At 39.2% G+C, this 20,579-nt stretch overlaps 1 protein-coding gene across 1 annotated transcript in view; it reads left to right on the top strand.

The window, feature by feature from the left end:
- Positions 1-20,579, top strand: part of FMNL2 (formin like 2) — a 199,285-nt gene that overhangs the window by 91,462 nt on the left and 87,244 nt on the right. The window contains exon 2 of the mRNA XM_018553601.1: positions 15,370-15,453. Within this exon, the coding sequence (XP_018409103.1) occupies positions 15,370-15,453 (84 nt within the window). The remainder of the gene's footprint in view (positions 1-15,369; positions 15,454-20,579) is intronic.

Genomic DNA, 20,579 nt, shown 5'->3' with positions numbered 1-20,579 from the left:
AAAAAAACTGTCCACTCCCTTTTATGAAATGATTTATTTATATTATTATAACTGCTAAGTGGATTTTATATACAGGGTAGATAGAACATCTGGATGGTGGGCGTTGTACAAAACATTAGCCCAAATAAAATTAGTACAATGTTAAAATAATCGCCCCCTATATATATTTTTAAAAATAGAATAAATCGTTATAGAATTAATCATTTTGAATATTTTAAAAGAAGTATTTTAAAATTTTGGTCCACCTTTTTTTTCCGCTTACCGTGTATTTACTTTAGTCAGTTATAGCTGAACTATAGACATATATAAAATACCCAAATAATGCAGCTCTGTAAATATTAATACATCATGAAGGGTGTATTTATGCGGAATCTGAGCCAAAAACAGAGGTAGGTTGAATTGAGTCTGCAAAATCCATTGACATCTGTTGCGTTGCGTTATGTTGCGGTTTTTTTTGCGTTTGATTACTACACTAAGCTATATAAGGCAGGGATGGCCAAACTCTGGCCCTCCAGCTGTGGTGAAACAACAAATCCCATGAAGCATCTCTCTCCGGGAGTCATGTCTGTGGCTGTGAGAATCTTGCAAAGCCTAATGGGATTCGTAGTTCCACCACAGCTGGAGGGCCGCAGTTTGGCCTTACCTGATATAAGGTATTGGTTTTGTCTTCCATTACCATTAGCAGTTCACAGCAGTCAGTTGCTTTTTGCTGAAAAAAAGTAGAGCCTGCTCTACTTTTTTTCAGTGGAGGGCTGCGCAACTAACCAGTGTGAACTGCTTCTATTCACACCCATTCATATTGAGATGTCCTTGCGTTGGCAACCGTTGAAAAACTGATGCTATTAGATCTAAATGTATTTTTTAAATACAACACTGTATAGTACATGTATCTTACCTGATATCAGCCCCTTGTAGTCCCTATATTGCAGAATATAGAGGAAGAAGCAGTACAAGGAGCCAATCAGTTCATGTGTTGACATGAAGCATGCATATAGGAAGACTGGGATGGATCCAGGATGACCTGGGCTCAAAGGAAGCAGGTTGGCTGATGCTGGCCATCAGACTGAAGACATCTAGTAGCAGAAAAAAACTACTTTGGGGGGGGGGGCTCTCTGGATTGAAGATGCAGCAAAAGCTGATTTTGTTTTCTTTTTTTTATCTCTTAATGGTCTATTCACTTTATTGTGTTTTTGGGGCTGCTTTTCTGCTTTAAATATTTTATCCTCTCTTGCCTGCCCAATGTTACCTTAAAGTGCATGCAAAGCCGCAATTTTTTTTTTTTTTTTTACATTTAGGATAGGTGAGGAAAGGGTTAAAACTCCTCTTTTTTCTTTTTTTTTTACCTGTATCCTGTCCTGATGGCACAACATGAAATAAGAGAAAATACCTCCAAAGTGATGCAAATTCCCAGGAATTATCACAGGAACAGGTGTCCCAATTGGAGGGTTTGCCTTCACCTCCTGATCTGATGACTCATCTTAAATTTTGGATTTCCCATCACTTTCTGCCTTTGAGACATTTAGAAAGAACAATGCTGTCCAGCTTACTCATGTGATGGACTATAGTCTCACATTTTGTTTACTGATTTGTATTGAGCTTTCATTGAGTCCATCACAGGAGTGAGCTTGAAGTGGTGGCTACTTTACAACACACACAGGGACCATGGGGAACAAAAGTAGCCACCCTCCAGAAGGAAGGACGGTGTCAGCACCAATTCAGAGAGGATTTTAGGATCTATAGCCAAGTGATACACAAATAAGATACGTTTTTGTTAATAGTTAAGGTACTTGAATGCATTTTCATGGTTTAATTCATTACTTTAGGGTCACCTTAATCTGCGTCAGACATTGCAAACATCGCCAAGAACTGCACAGGCATCAGGATTTACATGACTGTGTCTTATCTGAACCAGCATCTCAGTTCATACAGTAGATGGTGACCCTGGATGATGCCTGAACAAAATATAATTCTGTCCTTCTAGAGCAAAAAGCATATGAAGGCATTGTCATGGGTGTTCTGTGATCTCTGAGATAGGCAATGTATAACGTGCACAGTTATCTTTAAAAATATATATTTGATGCTAGGTCCAGTTTAACAAGAGTCCTATAGTAACTTGAACTCTCCTGTTTGGAGTAGCCAGTAGACATAGTAAATGGAAGGTCGAAGAAGCGTATTCGTCTTCTGATTCTCACAGTAGATAATATAAGTAATGTAGATGTTTTATTCTTGTCGACAAGTGTTAATGTCAGTAATGTGATCTTGCTACAGGCGCAATATGGCGCAATAAGGTGACCTTACTCCATTGTCCTTTTGTGGCGTCAGGCAAAAGTCACACGTTCGGTGCTGTTAATTGAAGCGCTCCTCCAGCATATTGTGCGCCCTGTATTTATAATGTGCCACTCTGTTCGGTGGCAAGCAGCTTGCTTTTGTAGCCTGATTAAAAGATAGGATTAGACCCATGAATAGAGCTTTAATACTAGTCTGGAGCTGACCTTCTTTGTGCTGGATGTAAGCATATAAGGAGCATGCTCAGTCAGTGTCACGCTGTTCAGAACCAATTTCCAGCTATAACTCTCTGGAGCACAATTACTGCAGGTCCTGTAACTGCCCGCTTATTACCTATGTGCATACTTAATTAGAAACCAAAATCATTGCCATAGTAAAATATTTTGTGCAAAATGAATAGCTGGATTTGCATGCATTTAATTATTGCAATCCTTTTATTTAATACTAGCATTAAAGTACCAACATTTATTAATTTTATTTAATGTATTTATTAAGTGTTAAAGGGATTTTCACCATTATCTGTCATAGATCAAAGGCACTGCTTGATATGGAGATTGCCTCTAAAAAAAATGTTTTCATTCTGTCATTGCTGACTAATCAGAAATGGAACATTATTGTGCTTTGCCCATGCCCCCCACCTCTACATTCCCCAGTGGCCTGGTTCAGTAAAAATACCCAGTACTTTCACTTATGGGGGAGTGTTTGCTCATTTCATGTAACAGTGCTGATGCTTGATGATTGGCCCAGCATTGTGTAAACTCTGACTGTAGTGACTTGGAACTTACACGGGTCTGTGGTCCCAGCAGACAAGTGGAGGGTTGGTGTTACAATGGAACGGTGAGCATGTGATGCTGAGAGGTGCAGCATAAAAGTGAAGGGGACAGGTTCACTTATGTCGCCTACTCTTTGGCAAAAAGCTGCATATTGTCAAGATCTTTGGATGCTGCTCATACCCATATGGTGGAGATAATTATTCAAAATAACTGCGCCAAAAGTCAGTTTTGTGTTAATGTGCACCATTAAATTGTACATCAGCAAACCTGGTTAAAAATGTATTGATGCATTTAATTAGTGAACTGCTGTATGTCCTAGCGTTATGTTCTTGGTGACATAACCCCTGTTTATATATCTTCCTTGTATTTGTGTGGGCTTAATTTGGATTCTCCAGGTTCCTCAAACAATCCAAAAGATATTGGTTGGCTAATGGACCACCAAAATTTCCCTAGCTTGCTTGTGTGACATTGTAGACTTTAGCAGAGCTTCCAACTGTCTTTTCATTTGGATGGAATGTCCATGTTTTGGAGCCAAATCAGATCTAAATAAATAAGTGTGCCAACTGCTGAAGTTGTTTTTATTGCACTAAACGTTTCATCCACCCTTCAGACTATTGCATTGGCTATTTAAAATTCTAATATAAAGTGGAAATGAAAAACAGCCTCATTGGGCATTCTTGTGCTTTAATTTGTTATTGTTCTGCATGTTCAGGTGATTTGGCAATTGTATGTTCACTGTTCACTAAATAGTTTGCGCTAAAGGGTGTTCCTTGTTCCCAATCTTGGAAGGTTGAGAGGGTTCGGGCTCTCCTGTGGCAGGGACTGCTGTGAGTGGTTCTGTGCTTGAGGTATTCAAGTATGCTAAAAAGACATGTGACCAGTGATCCTCTTTTGTTTGTCTCCATTTTCTTTTGTTTGTCTCCATTTTTCTAGAATTTTGCGGTTTTTGATATTAACAGGGTTATTCACAAGAGTGTGAAGAGTTTGGAGAAGGCAGGAGAAGTGAACAATCTAGGACAACATAGCTTATTTTTAAAAATTCCCCAATTCAGCTCACTTTCCAGTTCAGCGATGTTGTCCTATATTGTTCACTTCTCCTCCCTTCTCCAAACTCTTCACCCTTTTCTGAATAACCCTGTAAGTGTATTGCTTCCATAACAATGAACTACCCACACAGTTTACCCCGCAGAGAGAAAACCCATCTAAAAAAACCTGTTTACAGATAATTTTACAAATGAGCAGAATTTCTAATGTCATGGATAATATTTGTAGACAGATGAGAGGAAAGTGGGGAAATTAGGCACAAAATATTAAACCATAACTTGGGAAAATGCAAAGGAAAGGCACCTGTAAACCAGTTATGTATTCGTTGGAAAATATTAAAGGAGAACTATGGGGTCAGTGTTTTTCCCCATAGTTCTCCTTAGGGTAACGGGAGGACACAAACTAGCGTTTTTCTAAGGGTAAAGGAAGGACACAAACTAGTGTCCTCCCGTTACCCTAAGCGCAATATACCATCGACGTCGAGATCCGCCCAGCTGCGTGAGTGACAGCTGGCTCTGCCTCTAGATAGCCGCCCCCTCCCCCGTCCGTGACAGGGGGAGGGGCTGGATTCCCCTCTCCCAGCTCCGATCTGCCAGCGCTGACTGGCGGAACAGACGGGGGAGGGGGCGGGTACAGCTGGCTCTGCCTCTAGATAGGCAGAGCCAGCTGTCACTCACGCAGCTGGGCAGAAGTCGGGATCCGCTCCGGCTGCAGGGTCTCAGTATACCGCGAGCTGTAGCTCGCGGTATACTGAGCTTAGGGTAATGGGAGGACGCTAGTTTGTGTCCTTCCGTTACCCTAAGGAGAACTATGGGGAAAAACACTGACCCCATAGTTCTCCTTTAATACTTGGGAATCTTCAGAGTCTAAGTTCCTACTTTGCTGACACAAAGTTTAAAGTGAAACAATAAGCAGATATAAAAGACACAAACAAATGCTGCTTTGTATTCAATTACAACTAAATAAATGTATTTTTATACATGCAGCTATGCTGTTAATTTAATTTGGTATCAGCCGCTTCCTGCAATGCCCTACACAGCAGCACTCAGACTCAGAGAGGGAGGGGCAGGACTGGGAGCCAATTAGCTGCATGCAAATGTGCTTAAAAGGAATATGCTGATAGGAGGAGAGATGTATTTCAGTTGTGTATCTAGCTGTTTGCCTGGAGTTCAACTATATTCTAATCACATGAACCTTTTCTTTTCAATTTAGGAGACTACCAGTTATGAGCTAGTGGACAGGTGCACTCAGTGCTCACACATGTGCAATCGCCTTGTCCCAAATTAGCCAAATCCATTGTTAAATCAAGTTAAAAATAGTGCCAAATTATTTTTATAACTGCTCTCGTGATACCATCGACAGCTCCATCAAATGTAACTCAGCTGGTTCTATAGTACGTTCAGCTGGCACTGTCCCCTGGCGATAGCTTGGCTTATTCATGCATGCGCCAGGCCAGATGTTTCCACCGTGAAAGCCAGCCAGACAAATCTGTCTGATAGATACAAAGGTTGGAATTGCTCTAGCGAAGTGCAGCTAAAGGTCCTATTAGTGGAATTGTTGGCGCAGTTTACCTTGTTGTTACAAAGAAAGGTCAAGTCATAGAAACCATTAATAAAGATAAAATCTGTTTCTTTGTCAACTTCACAATTTCAGGAGCTTTTTGAAGATATTTGTAGGGGTTGGAAGCTCGAGAAAGTTTCTTTTTTAAAGTTCTGAATCCGTGCAGGCAAGAAAAATATCATTTTGTTGTTCATGTGTCATGATTTTTGCAATGGATATTGTAAGGTCACTTTTGGGTTCTTTTTTTTTCTAAATAAGTAATATTATTTTAATTTTGGTTTCACAAATATGTAATAGGATTATGATGTCATAAGCGGATATATGATCATCGGCAATCCGTTGCTACTTCTAGCAAACAGATTGTACCTTCAGCAGTTTCTATTGGGAAGTGGAAACTGGATGCCACTGTCAAAAAAGAGCTGGTCTTTTAGAACTTTTAGAACTAATTTTGTACACTTCTATAGCTTAAAAAAAAGCACTTGTTTGTAAAACAAAATTAGAGAATCTACTAAACTTACATTGTGCTTCTGCCTGTGATGCCTGGTGAAGGTGAGGACATAATCCCTCTGGCAAGATCCCATGAATGCTGAGGATCTCAAATGTCAGGAGATGTTCTTTCACTGTGCTCGAGTGTCTTCTCGCAAAATCTGGGACCTTTCACATTTTGCAGGCTCTCGCTGGAAGGGTCATAGCACCACTTTTTCCAGTGCAGAGTCAGCCGTAAGATAATTGTTCTTTCTAACCTTTTACCCACAAATGTGCTTTTTCACAACTATTGTGTGGCAATTTGAGATGGAGTGGCCTGATGAAATAGGAGGAAGTATTAAGTGAAGCATTTCTAGCCTGTATAGACAAACCATATTGGTAAAGTGCAGGAACATTTTAGTACCAACAAGTACCTCTCATTGCCTTCAAATCCATCCCTTGTAGATTGTAAGCTCTCTATTCGTATTCCTTTAGCATGACATGTGAAGGCAACGTTTCGGAGCCTCATAGGACCCCTTCATCAGGCAAAGTGTCAATGATTGTAAGTGCTGTACATCCTTAAATATTCAGTGCAACAAAAAAAAACATAAAAAACAGAACTATCACTACCCACTGACGTCATAATGACGTAATTTTCCCACCAGAATCACTGTCAAAACAAGTAGATAAACTCTGCAAATGACAAGCTCATAGTCACACAATAGCATGCTTCATTGTCACATAACAGTGGGAGAGTCATGTACATCCACCAGTTGTTCCAGCACCCGTTGGATTCTAGGGTATAACGCTACGGTGAGCAAAGGGGATATTACAACGACACTCCTTACCATCTTGTCTTGTATTGTAACTATAATGTCTCCCTTATATTGTAAAGCGCTGCACAGACTGTTGGCGCTATATCAATCCTCTATAATAATCATTTCTTTGTGGCATTATATAAAAATGACTCCAAGACCCAGGTTGAATATAGGTCATTAACTTTTCTCAAGTCCCGATTAAGCCTTGTCTCTTCCGTACACCAAGCCCTTCCTCCTGTCATCCAGATGCCAAGCATCAGACTCGTCACTGGCTGGTAGAGGCTCTAGCATTTGAAAGTTGAATAACAGAGTGCAAGGCTTAGTGTCAGAGAAGAGAGGATTCTTAATCCTGACTTGGCCGCACATTTTACATTTTCTTTTTATAACTTCTTTGTTGTTTAGTTTTTATTACTTTCTGTATTACTTTTCTTTCCACCCTTTTATACTTTGAAATGTTACTGTTACCTTTCTATCCTCCCATGTTTGAAAAAACACACTGTGAACCGAAATACATACCCGCCAAATTTTTGAGACTGGAAGAGAGACAAGCTTTATCAGCCTAAGGGCTGCATGTCAAAACAATCAGTAGACCTGGAGATACAGTATAAGCAGCTGGATTTATACAAAGTTAGCAACGTTTCCCGTAAAAATCAAACCTTCCTCTGTATCTACCACTTCCCGAGTTTCCCTTTTGGTCAATGAGGGTGCCCCTCACTTTGAAGGAGCGATTTTAGTTTTTAGGATAAAAATGTAGACTATCTGATCCTGAAGATTGATTTTTGTAGGTTTCTGTACAAGAAGTGGGATCTGAACTAATAAAGAATTCAGACAGGAAAGATCATCTTAATCTCATGTATTTTTCCCATCCATGAAGCAGAGGGGATATTCTACTACTTCAGGTCATCCAGAAGTTGTTTATGTAGAGAGATATACAGTAGCTATGTTTATACTATGAGGTCCTACCGTTTATTTAGCCTAGCTAATACCTAGTTAACGGAGGTAGTACGGAAGTCTGTGGAACCCAAGTGCATTAAGGTGGCCATACACTGGTTGAATTTCAGCCAAGTCAACAGAACTCGGATGTAAATCAACTAGTGTGTAGCGCAGTTGGCGCTCCTCCATTTAGCAAAAGTCTATTTTTCAGTTAGCATTTGTTAAAGGACAATAAGCTCCAGTCACTCTTCAGGTATTCTGACAGTGGAATCTCAGCTACCGAGTGGGGGTTTTCCCCCATTCATGGTATCAGCCTGCGCGGCTGAACAAGATTACAAAAAAACTCAGTGTATGACCTTGTACAGCAAATGAGGTATAAAAAATACCTCTATTCAGAAAACAATATGTAATTTTTTTTGAAAACATAACTGAAATAGGGTGTTTTTATATCTGTCCATGCTTCTGCTTTAACTAATATGACTCTTCATAGTTTGACAATAAACATGAATTCATTTATGTACTGTACTTACTGACAGTTTGGACAAAAGAAAGACAAAGACATTTGGATACAGAGGTGTCAGTATTCTTCAAAATCAGAGAAAATGGGCGGCTTAGTGTATGAGTATAGTAAGACCCATGGAGAGTTTACTTACCTAACCATGCAGGTTGAGCATAGTGCATCCTATACTTATTCCCAAGCTCCTGCAGTAACAGTCATTTTTGGCACACCATTACTAATCAGTCATACGCTAACTAATAGAGAAACATTTCAAATAGAGATTCTACATGAAGCTTTGTGTTATTTCCAATCATTTTAGTGTGCATAGAGGCATAGAAACTATTCATATCTTATTTATAATAAATGTAAACTAGCTTTAAAGGAATTAATTTCTACTGCAGGAAAGTGAACGTAGGAATTGGCCCTAAAACAAAAAAACAACAAAAAAAAGTAATGCAGCAGTGTAATCATTAATACAGCAATACATTTATTTTTTAAATGCAAGCAGTTTAAGTAACTGAATGTGGCCTGGTATCAGCTTCTTGCAGTCCCTGTACAGCAAAGCTCAGCGTGTGAGAGCAGCAATAAACAGTACGAGAGACCAATCAGTGCATGTGCTGACAAGAAGCATGCTGATCGAAGGAAAGAGCAAAGTGCCATAGAGATGTGATCAGCACTCTGCTTCTTCTTCTTTCACTGTCCAAAAGCAGGCTGGTGCAGGTCTAGGTTGACCTGGCATCAGAAGAAGTGGGTTTAATGATGCTTGCCATGGGACTGAGGACATCTATTGGCAGCAGAAAAGTACAGCATGGGAAATCTCAGGACTGAAACTGAATATTGCAGCTGTTTTTTTTATTTCATCTTTAGATGGGCTTCTCATTTTGATCTCGTTATTTTTGGCTGGGGTTCTGCTCTTAAGTTTTATTTCGTTTTCTTCCAAATCTTTTCAAATGTTCTAAAGAATAGTTCCAGTGGTATAACACATGCTTTAAATATCACCTGTGCAGAGTACTGTTTTTCCCCAAGCTTTAAGGGAGAAGACAAAAATGTAAAATCAATATAACCTCATATTCAAGCCCAGAACGTAATTATAGCAGCACCATGTGAATAATGACCATAGAGAAATGTCGTTTTTGGCCAATGTTCAGTGTAAGCCCACTCTCAGTATCACAGAAACTTCCTTGATGTGTCAGTGATCCTATTTTTAATTTTTCAGTGATTTAATCTTTCGTAAATCCCCCTAGCACTTTCTAGTCCCCATCTGTTCTTGCGATTAGGGCTCTGGGTTCTGTCCTTGTCTATGGCCAGCCTTGTGAAATGGAAACTTCACCTATAGAAGTTGGCAGATGGAGGCAGAGGCGAATTCTTTTAGAAGTTATTCACTTTTTTTGTATTAACCTGCAGAGAACTGCCAAAATTCTTCTTATGAACAGCCACAGCTTTTATTTGGGAGGAAACGGCGAGTCAGGGCAGGTATAAAAATGCATAAAAGAAACATACTTTGCTGAGACACTTCCAAATGATTCCAGATTACAGCACTCACTTATACTGTATCTAAAATAAAACAGTCTCAATTTTTTCTTCACTGTGACAAGCAACATTCATAAAAGAAAAAATGTGAGTTTATCATTTTTTTTCCATTAGAGCCTGGATCAGTGGATCAAGGGTGCAATGCTCTGGCTCCTGCAGACTCTATCTCCCAGCTTCAGTCCGTACCAAGGTACGGGTCTTCAGCTAAGGGACCAAACTTGTAGTCTTTTCCATTCAGAGATCTCAGAGAATGGATAATGTGCCAAATTCAAAAGTTTATAGCAGCCTGCAGGAAGAAGAACCCTGTGTTCAGGGTAGTGAGTGTGGGGGTAGGAGGGTCAGGTTGGGAGTGGGGGGCTGAATATGTGACCACATTTCATGTTACACCCTAAATATTGGTACGTAAACATAGCCTTTAAAGTGATGGTGTCGCAAAACTGAATATGTAATTAAAAGGTCTCCCTGTAAAGAAGATAGAGTCTATTTACCTTTACTGCTGCCTATGCCACCAAATACTTTAAAAGGAAATCATACGCTGAACTTCGGAGAGTTGATCTTCTGGTCCCCTGCTGCGCTCAGTCGATCCTCCTGTCATTATACCACACCACAGTGACATAGGGGTCAGCGGAAGGAACCACAGATCGCAGTGTGGAACCAGGTGATTGACACTCTGGGAAACCATGTTTGCTTACACATTATTTTGTTACAAAATGTACGTAAGTTATGGAAGTAAGCTCCTCTCTGTATGCAGCTTTGGGGCATTTCTTTTATGCCCCTGAACTGTGTAAAAAATGCTGATCTAAATGCCATAATGTGCATTGGCTGAAATAGAGCTGCATTTAGAGTGATAAGAAAAAACATCCTCTATGTCAGTGTTGTTCTGCCTTATAGTGGCATAGCTGGATCAGCAAGGCACAACTGTTGTTCAGTACTGTAAAAGAAGGATGTTACTTTACAACATATACATTGCAAAAGCATCTTATGGTTTAGACCAGGGGTGGGGGACATGCTGCTCTTTAGCTGTGGTGAAACTACATGTCCCATGATGCATCTGATGAATCTCTGGGAGTCATGCATGTGGCTCTGAGAACCTTGCAATGCCTTATGGGATTTGTAGTTTCACCACAGATGGAAAGCCGGAGGTTCCCCACTCCTGGTTTAGACCATTCAGCAGAATTCTTTGAGTTGGGGTAAGGTGAATGCAACAGTATGCACTGCAATCAGTGTCCCCGATTTAGGGATCGTCAACTGCAAAATTTGGTTATGAGATGCTTCTGCCCTCTGCAGGTCACCCTACACTTTATTATTATTATTATCATTATTATTATTACTATTATTCAGGATTACAATGTAAGGAAGACATTGCACTTACAATACAAATCAAGATAAGATGGTAAGGAGGGCCCTGCCCACAAAAGCTTACAATCTTAAAGGAAGGGGCAAATGATACCAGAGGTGGTAGTTGTGTTGGTATGAATTGTTTGAGTAAGTGATAGTTCAGTGGTAAGGTTGAGACAGGTTAGACTTACGTGAAGAAACTAGTTTTTAGGGATCGCCAAAGAGTAGGTGATAGACGGACAGGTTGGGGTAAGGAGTTCCAAAGGATGGGAGAGACTTTACTTGTATAGTTGTCAGGAAAATCCTCATTTTTGGGGCTGACAACTAAGAACAGAGCTTACAGGACTGAGACAGCTGCGAAGAACTCTGGATTTGAGGCTTGGAGCTAAGCATGTCCTCTGGACCAGAGGTCTTGCAATCCTGGAGTTCTTCTTTAAAAACTTGCCTTTGATGAGGATAGTCAACATTTTATGACTTGACACATGAGAAGCACAATCCTCACTTGTTATCATGTTGGTATAATAGGAACCTTTATTCTGGGAAATACCGGTAAACTTCACTAATTCAGGAAAGTGAAAGTAGTCATTGTAAACTTTTACTGGGAAAAACCAGAGCGTGTTACAGCTGGAATGTCTGGACAAGTCTGAAAAGAATCAGAAGTGTTTCATTCTGTAAAGAACTCTGTAGAATTTGGCGTACGATAAGAATGTACCTTTCTGGCTCTGCTCTATGAAGCAATATGCAAGTTTAAAAAAAAAAAAATGAATGAAAAAAATTTATTAATATGTAAATGTAGAACAAGCAAAACTTGGAAAAGAACATTTTTGTGAAGCCTAGGCCTGCCCAGCATATGGGAGTTGTAATAACTCTGCAGCAAGTAGCACTTTGCTGACAGTCATTTCTTCTGCAGCACATGTATCTGTTTATGTTACACGATATGCTGACTCAGGGGAGATGTTTAGCGACATCTCCTATTATATTGTGTCTCCAGAGTTGTCTGATGTGTATTTTTTTAATATATGTAGCTCAAATGTCTTTTGGGTAGAACGGGAAGGGTAAGAACCTCTGTCAAGTGGACCTTTTTCTTCTCTGTTTGACCTGGTCACTAGAGCAGTGATGGGAAATCCAACATTTTACAACAAGAATAGAGAGGTAATCTTCCACAGGGGAACATCTGTTCCAAGACAGATGGAAGCATCTGTCTAGAGAGGATTTGCTGCAGTTTGGAGAAATGTTAAGAAGTGTTAATTATTCCTTACTCTACCCAAAAATAAAAATGTAATCTTGAAATACATATAGTAAGCACACACCTGTTCCTTTTTTTTATTTTATTTGGATTTGCCATATCACCATATTACAGGCCAGCCCCCTTTTCAAGATCAGCGTGTTGACAGGACAGAGAATTTTAAAGGAGTTCCATCATAAGAGAAATATGGAGGCTGCCATTACTGATCTCAAGATGCTAGATGCTTTCCCATCGTGCTTGCTCACCTGCTACAATAGTTTGAGTCAGTAACTTGGAAAAAATGTGCAGACAAGGAATTTTTTAAAACTCTTTTGATCTGCATACTTGTTCTGAATAAGTGCCTCTAAAAATATTAAAGTAGGTTCGGCATAATAGGCAGGCAACTAGCAATTTGAGAAAAAGATTGGCAATTGTAGGCTCCAGGTTTACTTTAATTACAGGCATTGTTTTGTTTTTGTTGGGAGGGGGATGTTACAAAATGTGGGAAGATGCTGTAGTCCTACCCAGAAGCACATGTCATAGCATACTGAATTTATAACTGAAGTGGACATTGCTACATTTGCAGTGTTTTCTGGGCTTATCTGGAGTTTTTGTTGAAAAAGAAAGTTGTTAACCAAGGGAATAAAAAAAAATTAAATGTACATGTTTGAAGCGAACACACCTTTAACTCTTTCACTAACTTAAGTGAACATGTACTTCCAAAGTGAACATTTGGTAAATCAACCCAATGGTGTTCAACCAGTATATTCCTTAAGGTGTGAAATCAAAATCTGTGTACTTTTTGTAATCGATTATAGCTCTTCTATACTACACTATACTGTAAAAAATTGCAGCTATTTATATATTTTTTTCATGATATGATTGTTATCAAACCCATTCTTCTAAATTATTTTTTAGCAGCGGGTTTTATCTTAGAGATTTAATATTTTGCCATTCCAGACCGCGGTTAGTGCATTATTGTTTGCATGCTAAGCACTGTATTGTTTTTTATTTGACCAAAACAAAAAACACAATTTAGTCCCTTCTAGAGATACAGACATATCGATTGGACATATTACACTAAAGAGATATGGGCTATTACCTCCAACAGACTTGTGGCTCTGTAGCCATAAGGACTATGGCTACAGAGCCACAAGTCTGTTGGAGGTAATGGCCCATATCTCTTTAGTTTCAGGCAGATCCGTTACAAAAAAGCATGTTTCGTCTGGGGGGTACCAGGGTCTTATCTGGTAATGGGGGTAGTGATGTACAGCTTAGATAATCTGTATTTGGGGAGGTGGTATATCATTGACTTACTTTTATATCTGCTGCAGTTATTGCATTAGTTAAACATTTTTCTTTTTGTTGTAGTTTCTGCTATTTTTTTCAATCACTTCCCATGTGACTGTGCTCACTTTTTGCCATTTTTATTAACTACTGCATTAAAAATTACTATCAGCGTATGACATATCACCAGCAAATACACAGTCTTACGAGTGAAAAGCCAAGATGTTTTAGACTTACAGTAGGTCTGCCTGTGGTAAAATGACTTGTCTAAACAGATTCAAGTGTGGTCACACTGTACGTATTTAATTAAATTCTAATATCACTTACTTGGTAGAAAAGAGTAAAACTCAGGAAGGAAGGTTGTACTTTGTGCCATAGCAAATATTAATGCTGAATCATAAACTGAGCTGTTGGAAGAACCAAGGAGTGGCTCAATACAGGAAACTGATAGACAACAGTGAACTTTATTAGCCTTCAAGCTTTTATTAGTGTTTTAATTTGTTTATTTGTGTGGGTAATAAAGCTAAAAATTCAAGAAGCAGCAAATAAAATATTGGGGTTTTTTTTTGCACTTTTTAGTGAATCTGCGCTGGATTATTTGTGCCTTTAGTCATGACCTCATATTATATAAAAAAAAAGTAGAAGAACACTATAAGGCCAAAGGTTTGTTGACACCTGAGTATACAACTATAGATGACTAAAGGCATGTGAACACCACTTCAAATTATTGAATTTGTGTTTCCAGTGAAGATGACTGTTAATGCTACAACAGACAAATACATTTTAGACAATGGTGCATGTTCAACCTTCTGGCAACAGTTTGGTGAAGACCCTTTTCTGTTCCAAAAAACAAATAAACCTATATACAGTAGCTTGTTGAACATCCCAAAACAAATGGCATTAATATGGAGTTGACCCCCGTTTATGTTGCTAAAATAACCTCCACTTTTCTGAGAAGAGTTTTTACAAGATCTATGGGAATTGGTGCCTGTGTAGTCATAGGATAATTTTTTAGGTCAGGTACTGATGTTGGATGAGAAGACCTGGCTCACAGTCTGTGTTCCAATTCACCCCAAAGGTGTTCAGTAGGGTTGAGGTCACAGTTCCATGTAGGATCACTCAACAACATCAGACTCACCAACCATGTCTTTATGAAGCTAGCTCCATGTACAGGGACACAATCATGCCAGAACAAAAAAAATTGCCACAAGGTTAAAAGCATACTATTGTCTGAAATGTTTTTGTATACTGTATTAACAGTACCCTTCACTGGAAACACCAGAGCTTGACAAATTAGGGGGTGTCCACATACGTTTATCCATATAATGTACATACATTATATAACTGGAAGATAACTATTTTAAAATACTGAGAACAGTAGAGGCGTGTGCACAGAGATGCACCATTATAATACAGCCATAGTGCCTTAGAAAGGTATCTGGCCCTTGGCGCAGACATAATATTATAGTCCATTAAATGAACACTCAAGTTCTTGTATTTTTCTAGTATAAAGTAGTAATTCTTTTGACTTTTTGAATGCTTTCTATAAGACTATGAGACTTTTTAAGTCTGGTTCCAACACTAAATACTTGTTCTATTTTTCTTTTACAGAATGCTATGAACTTACCACCTGATAAAGCCAGATTGTTGCGGCAGTATGATAACGAGAAAAAATGGGAACTTATCTGTGATCAGGTAAGAAATAAAGTGTGTATATTGTGTTAAGCAGTATTAGAAGGTGTGTATTTCAGCACATCACTAAAATTATAATCACTTCTTTACTGCTCCTTTCTCTCTTAGTGCAAATTTATGGTTGAGGACTGGCCTGACTATTAGCAATCAACTCCCTATCAGGGCATCTGAGTTTATTGCAAATGCATTATATATATATATAATATACAAGTCTTTGGATAGAATATAATAATCATAATATAGAACAGTTAACAACTAAAAATGTCAATGTCATGTCAAAATTACATTTATGTACAGTAAATGTCAGAATAATTACTCATATTGTATACTTCCTCAGAATACTGGAGCAAAACTCCAGTTTTTAAACAGAAGAAACAATTACCCCTGTAGTATAAAAAAAAAAAAAAAAGAAAGAAAACTTTCCTTAATGACCACCAGCTTCATTCAACCTCATCCTGTGAGCCCAAGCTGTAATGGACACAACCTCTTGAACGGTGTCATAATGCTAGTCAGGGCTGACAGTACTACTGCACTGAACTGTGCTCACACATCATTATGTAGACATTGTAAGAGTAAAAACACCAAAAAAACAGCTACTCCGATCTTTTCCCTGGACATCAAGCATATTGTAATATGTTTGGGCAGCTTGGCACAGCTGGTAAGTCCAATAAATGTAGAAAGTCACTAGCATGCCAAGGCATTCCTTTCATTGTGTTACTGGGAAAGCAATGCCCCAAAGTGACCTACTTTGTTGCTTGATAAAGGGACCCTACATGCAAAATAAAGTTCCGGTTGGTGTGCTGGTGACTTTCTACATTTATACGTCCCAAGCCTTCCTCTGGAGCTCAGGATTCTGGGCACTGACACTGAGATGACTACTTTCTAGATTTCACCTGCTTGCCTCCAACCACTTATTGGTGGATTTACACCTTCCTGGTGGCTTATCTCTAATGATTGGCAGCTGTTTTGAAAAGCTAATCTTAGTGAGAGCAATTAGTGAAGTGATGTAACTATTCAGAGTGATGTAACTGAGGCAGAGGGATTATGTCATGTTCCAGATCTCTTTCTGGTGAGATAGGCTGTATCCTTTAACCCTGAATGTGAATGTTGCCTCTCCACTGTGATGTGTCGCTAGATTTCTGTTCAGGAACACAAGTGATTACCGTAATCATTATCCGTCTCTCACCAGCACTGGGATATTGTCAGCTTCCACTTCAAAGGAATGGGATAACAGCTTGTGTCACTCTAGATGGCAACCACAGGCAGCTGGAGAACGAGAACCAAATCTTTGTAATATTTGTAACTGTATTTCTACAATTATAGGAAACTAGTCGGAACTGATATAAATATGGAGGCTGCAGTTGCTGATCGCTCCTTATAATATTGCTAGCTGCCTGGCTGTATGCTCACCATAGGGGATCAGCAAGACAACTGGTGTTTTCAGAACGAGGTCAAGAATAGCAAACGACCATATTTCTCCTATGAGGGGTTTACATTAAAGGGAGGGGTCTTTTTGACTTAATGAAATTCTGTGCTTTGCCCATGCAGATCTGGATGCAGCAGGTATTTGCTTTGGCTCCTGATGCTGATTGGAGAAGAGAGGGAGGAAAGGAAAGGTGACAGTCCTGGTAGGGATTGGTAAAGCACAGGTTTGCTTTAGGCACATTTGCCCTGTTTTCTGGTTGGCATTAGTTAATTGAATCATTTTACTTACTATAACTGGAGGGGATCTTTTAAATATGAAGGTAAAGCCAAAGCTTATTTTTTTCCTTTTTGGATAGAGTAGGGAATGGTTAAAAAAGTGGTAATTTTTTTTGTTGCCAGTGTCCTTTTAGAGAGATAGCCCTTTACTTCCTCTCCTTGGAACACAAAAAAGTGAGTTGAAATCACTACAAAGTGAGGGGTAGTCTCATCTTAGAAAGCTGTCAATCTAGGAACAAGTGTCCCATTTGAACATTTACCCTCCCTCCTTGTTGTGGTTGACAATTGTAAAAATGTTGGATTCTCTATCACTTTTAGTAATGGGGACTGAGATTGCCTAGACAAATAGAGATTCTAATAATTAGTTGTTTCTGTGAATGGGGAGAACAGAAACATTGTCATAGGAACAGGAGTCACAGCCCGAGGTGATCAACGCTGTATGAGATACTGCTTGGGGGCTCAAACAGATGTACAGGAGGTATTGCTTGGCAATCAGGAGACTTGGGTAGAGTATGGTCCATCATTCAACTATTGGCCATCTTGACCTTTTCTGGGAGGGATTACACCCCAATATTAATACTTGTAGAGGTGTTTCACTTTCATAGACCAAGACAAGTTTTGATCAGGTAAATGCAAAAGAGGGACTCATATTATTGTTTTTCTTTTACATAGGGACCCCTTAACTACCACTAGATACAGCTGCTGATCCCGTGGTGCCCATAAAACTCCTTATCCATGATTTATGGGGAATCAAATGAAAAAAACGCATAGTATATGGACATCTTAAGAATGTTTTGCTTGCCTTTACAAAGGCTGTGTGGAAATCAAAGCTAAGAACTTGCGCATTTTATTGCCAGGGTCCTTAAAGTAAATGCCAGGCCATCGACATTCAAATATTTATATATCCTTACCAAGCAATAAATGAGCTTGTGACTGCTTGTTTTAAAGCTCGTTAAGAATATGTAAATATTTAACTGTCCATAGTCTGGCAGTTATACTTTAAATAGTAGAAGGTAAAATTGTAATAGCTCAATTTATAAATAAAAAAAAGTCATTATAGATGGGTTTTTGAAGTTACGTAAGGAGCCTACAGATAGCAGCAATGAGGGTTTTGATGTTTTCTAGCAAGTACTGGGAAAATGCAACAAGGAATCTGATTGGTTATTGAGGGAAGAATCCATAATCTTAGCTCCATTCTTTCCCTGTATGTAATTCTCGATGTGGTTTTACCCCACTTCCTCCGGCTCCTATATGACCTCTGTATTATTAGCATTCTCTGCTACGGGTTACAGTGTAAGCAAATGAAATGAGCTGCTCATTTCCAATCTGTGACATTAATCTGTAACAATCTCTTTCTTCTCCGTGTCCCCAAATGGCCTGCTCCAAAGCTTTTTATTTCTTGAGAACTTCAGACTGAATCTGTGAAATCTGGGAAGAATATTGCACTTTTACTGCATAGAGCATATTCGATGTGTACATATATTTGTGGAATATGTTTAATTAGGTTTTTAGTTGATTTGGGAAAGTGTAATTTAACAATCTGACATAACATGAGTGTTATATCATGTTTTTTATGCTATTAAGATACCACTGAGGCACTGGCAGTACTAGCCGTCCTGGGCATGTGCAGGGAGTGGTGTGGGATTACAGGGGAGAGGAAATACAGTATTTTACTGGTATCCTTGAGCTGTCAAAAGTTGAAAGTGTAAAAAAAGTCCAATTTTCTTTTTCTTTTTTTTTAAGTTTAATGTGTAAGGGCTAAAACCCCTTTCATGTTCATTCACCTTCCGTTTTTACCCAGGTTTCTCCAGTACAGAAAGTGAATATAAATCTTACCATGGGGAAACCAGTTCTAGTGAAAACTGTTTAATAGGGGATACCTCCTTGCTTTGGAGAAATCTCATGTTGCTTCTTGCTGTGTCTCTGGGACTGGAAGTGAAGGCAAATCTCCCACATGGAACACAGGCAGCAAAAAAATAAAAAAAAACACCTGACAGGGGCCCTAACTATTCACCACATTATCAAAAAATAAACAAAAATATGTTTTGGCTTTACATACACTCTAAATATCCTTGAGGCTTATAGACACACTTTAGCCAAGATTGTCTTCACAGGTTTTAAGCAGGCACACTTTCTGGTTCCTTAGGATGACATACTTCTATGGCCGGGAAATAATTTAGTTCATATGCTGAAGGAAGACCAGCACCCACTGTACTTCCTGACCACTCTGGCTGTAAGCACTGCAAGTCTCGTAGGCCTCAGCGCTACAGTCACCTCTTTGCCCCCTCTCGTCCTGACCATTCTCAAAACGAGCCTGGGACTGTGTGGTCATGAAGTACAGTGGGCGCTGGTCTTCCTTCAGCATATGAACTAAATGATTTCCTGGACATAGAAGTATGGGACCTGAGGCACTTACAGTAGGAGAGGCCAGGAAGTGCAGCTGGAGCTGGGCAATCCTGTCCAGATTTGGGAATTAAGTAACATAGGGATATTAATGTAAGAGGGGTCCTCTGGTCCCACATCAATAGCAACATCACTTCTAACTGTGGATCACAATGGACTTAAACTTGGCCAATAAAGTGGCCAAATTTCTCTTGGCTGTGGATAGCTTGGAGTGCAAAGTATTGTGTCATCTACAGTGATGGTGTTGCTGATCCAGATGTTTGGCTCCCCCATTGAAGATATTAGAAGGATTCATATGTGAACTACATACACATAGCGATATGGCCCTTCTGCTGATGCATTCTGGTACATACATTGCCTTTTTTTTTTGCTGCATGAACCTGATGAATTCTAGTTACATACATTGCCCTTTTGCTGCATTAGTTTGGTCTATAACAGGCCTTCTTAGACCCACACTTTAAGAAGCCCTGGTTTATAGCACATGTACATTTCATAGCATTCAGACTCAGTTACATTCATTGTTTTATTATTAATGTATTTTATGCTGACACATGATTATTATTATTATACAGGATTTATATAGCGCCAACAGTTTGTGCAGCGCTTTACAATACTGTATAAGGAAGACATTACAATCACAATACAATTCAAGACAAGATGGCAAGGAGGGCCCTGCCCGTGAGGGCTTACAATCTAAAAAGGAGGGGCAAGTGATACATGAGGTGACACATGCATGACTTAGAGCACCCTACAGAAACAAAAAGGCACAAAGTAGCATTATTTGGCTGTTCAACATTCACAGTGGACATTAGAGTTCAAACAGCTATGTAGATAGGTTAAGGGTTCATATGTACCAGTGTTTATGTACACCGGCTCATCTGATGCAGGATTGTGAACAAAGCATACCGTAGTGATTTGCTCTTGTTCATTTGCTTTGGAAAATGAGGTGTGATAGGTGATATTTTACACCATGGCCCAGAAGAGATTTGCTGCAAATAGCTGACTCTGCTGTTACAGGTAGAGTC

The sequence above is a fragment of the Nanorana parkeri genome, unplaced genomic scaffold (assembly GCF_000935625.1).
Source record: "Nanorana parkeri isolate BGI_ZX_2015 unplaced genomic scaffold, ASM93562v1 scaffold125, whole genome shotgun sequence".
In the NCBI taxonomy this organism is placed as follows: Eukaryota; Metazoa; Chordata; class Amphibia; order Anura; family Dicroglossidae; genus Nanorana; species Nanorana parkeri.
This window is presented reverse-complemented; position numbering and strand designations above follow the sequence as displayed.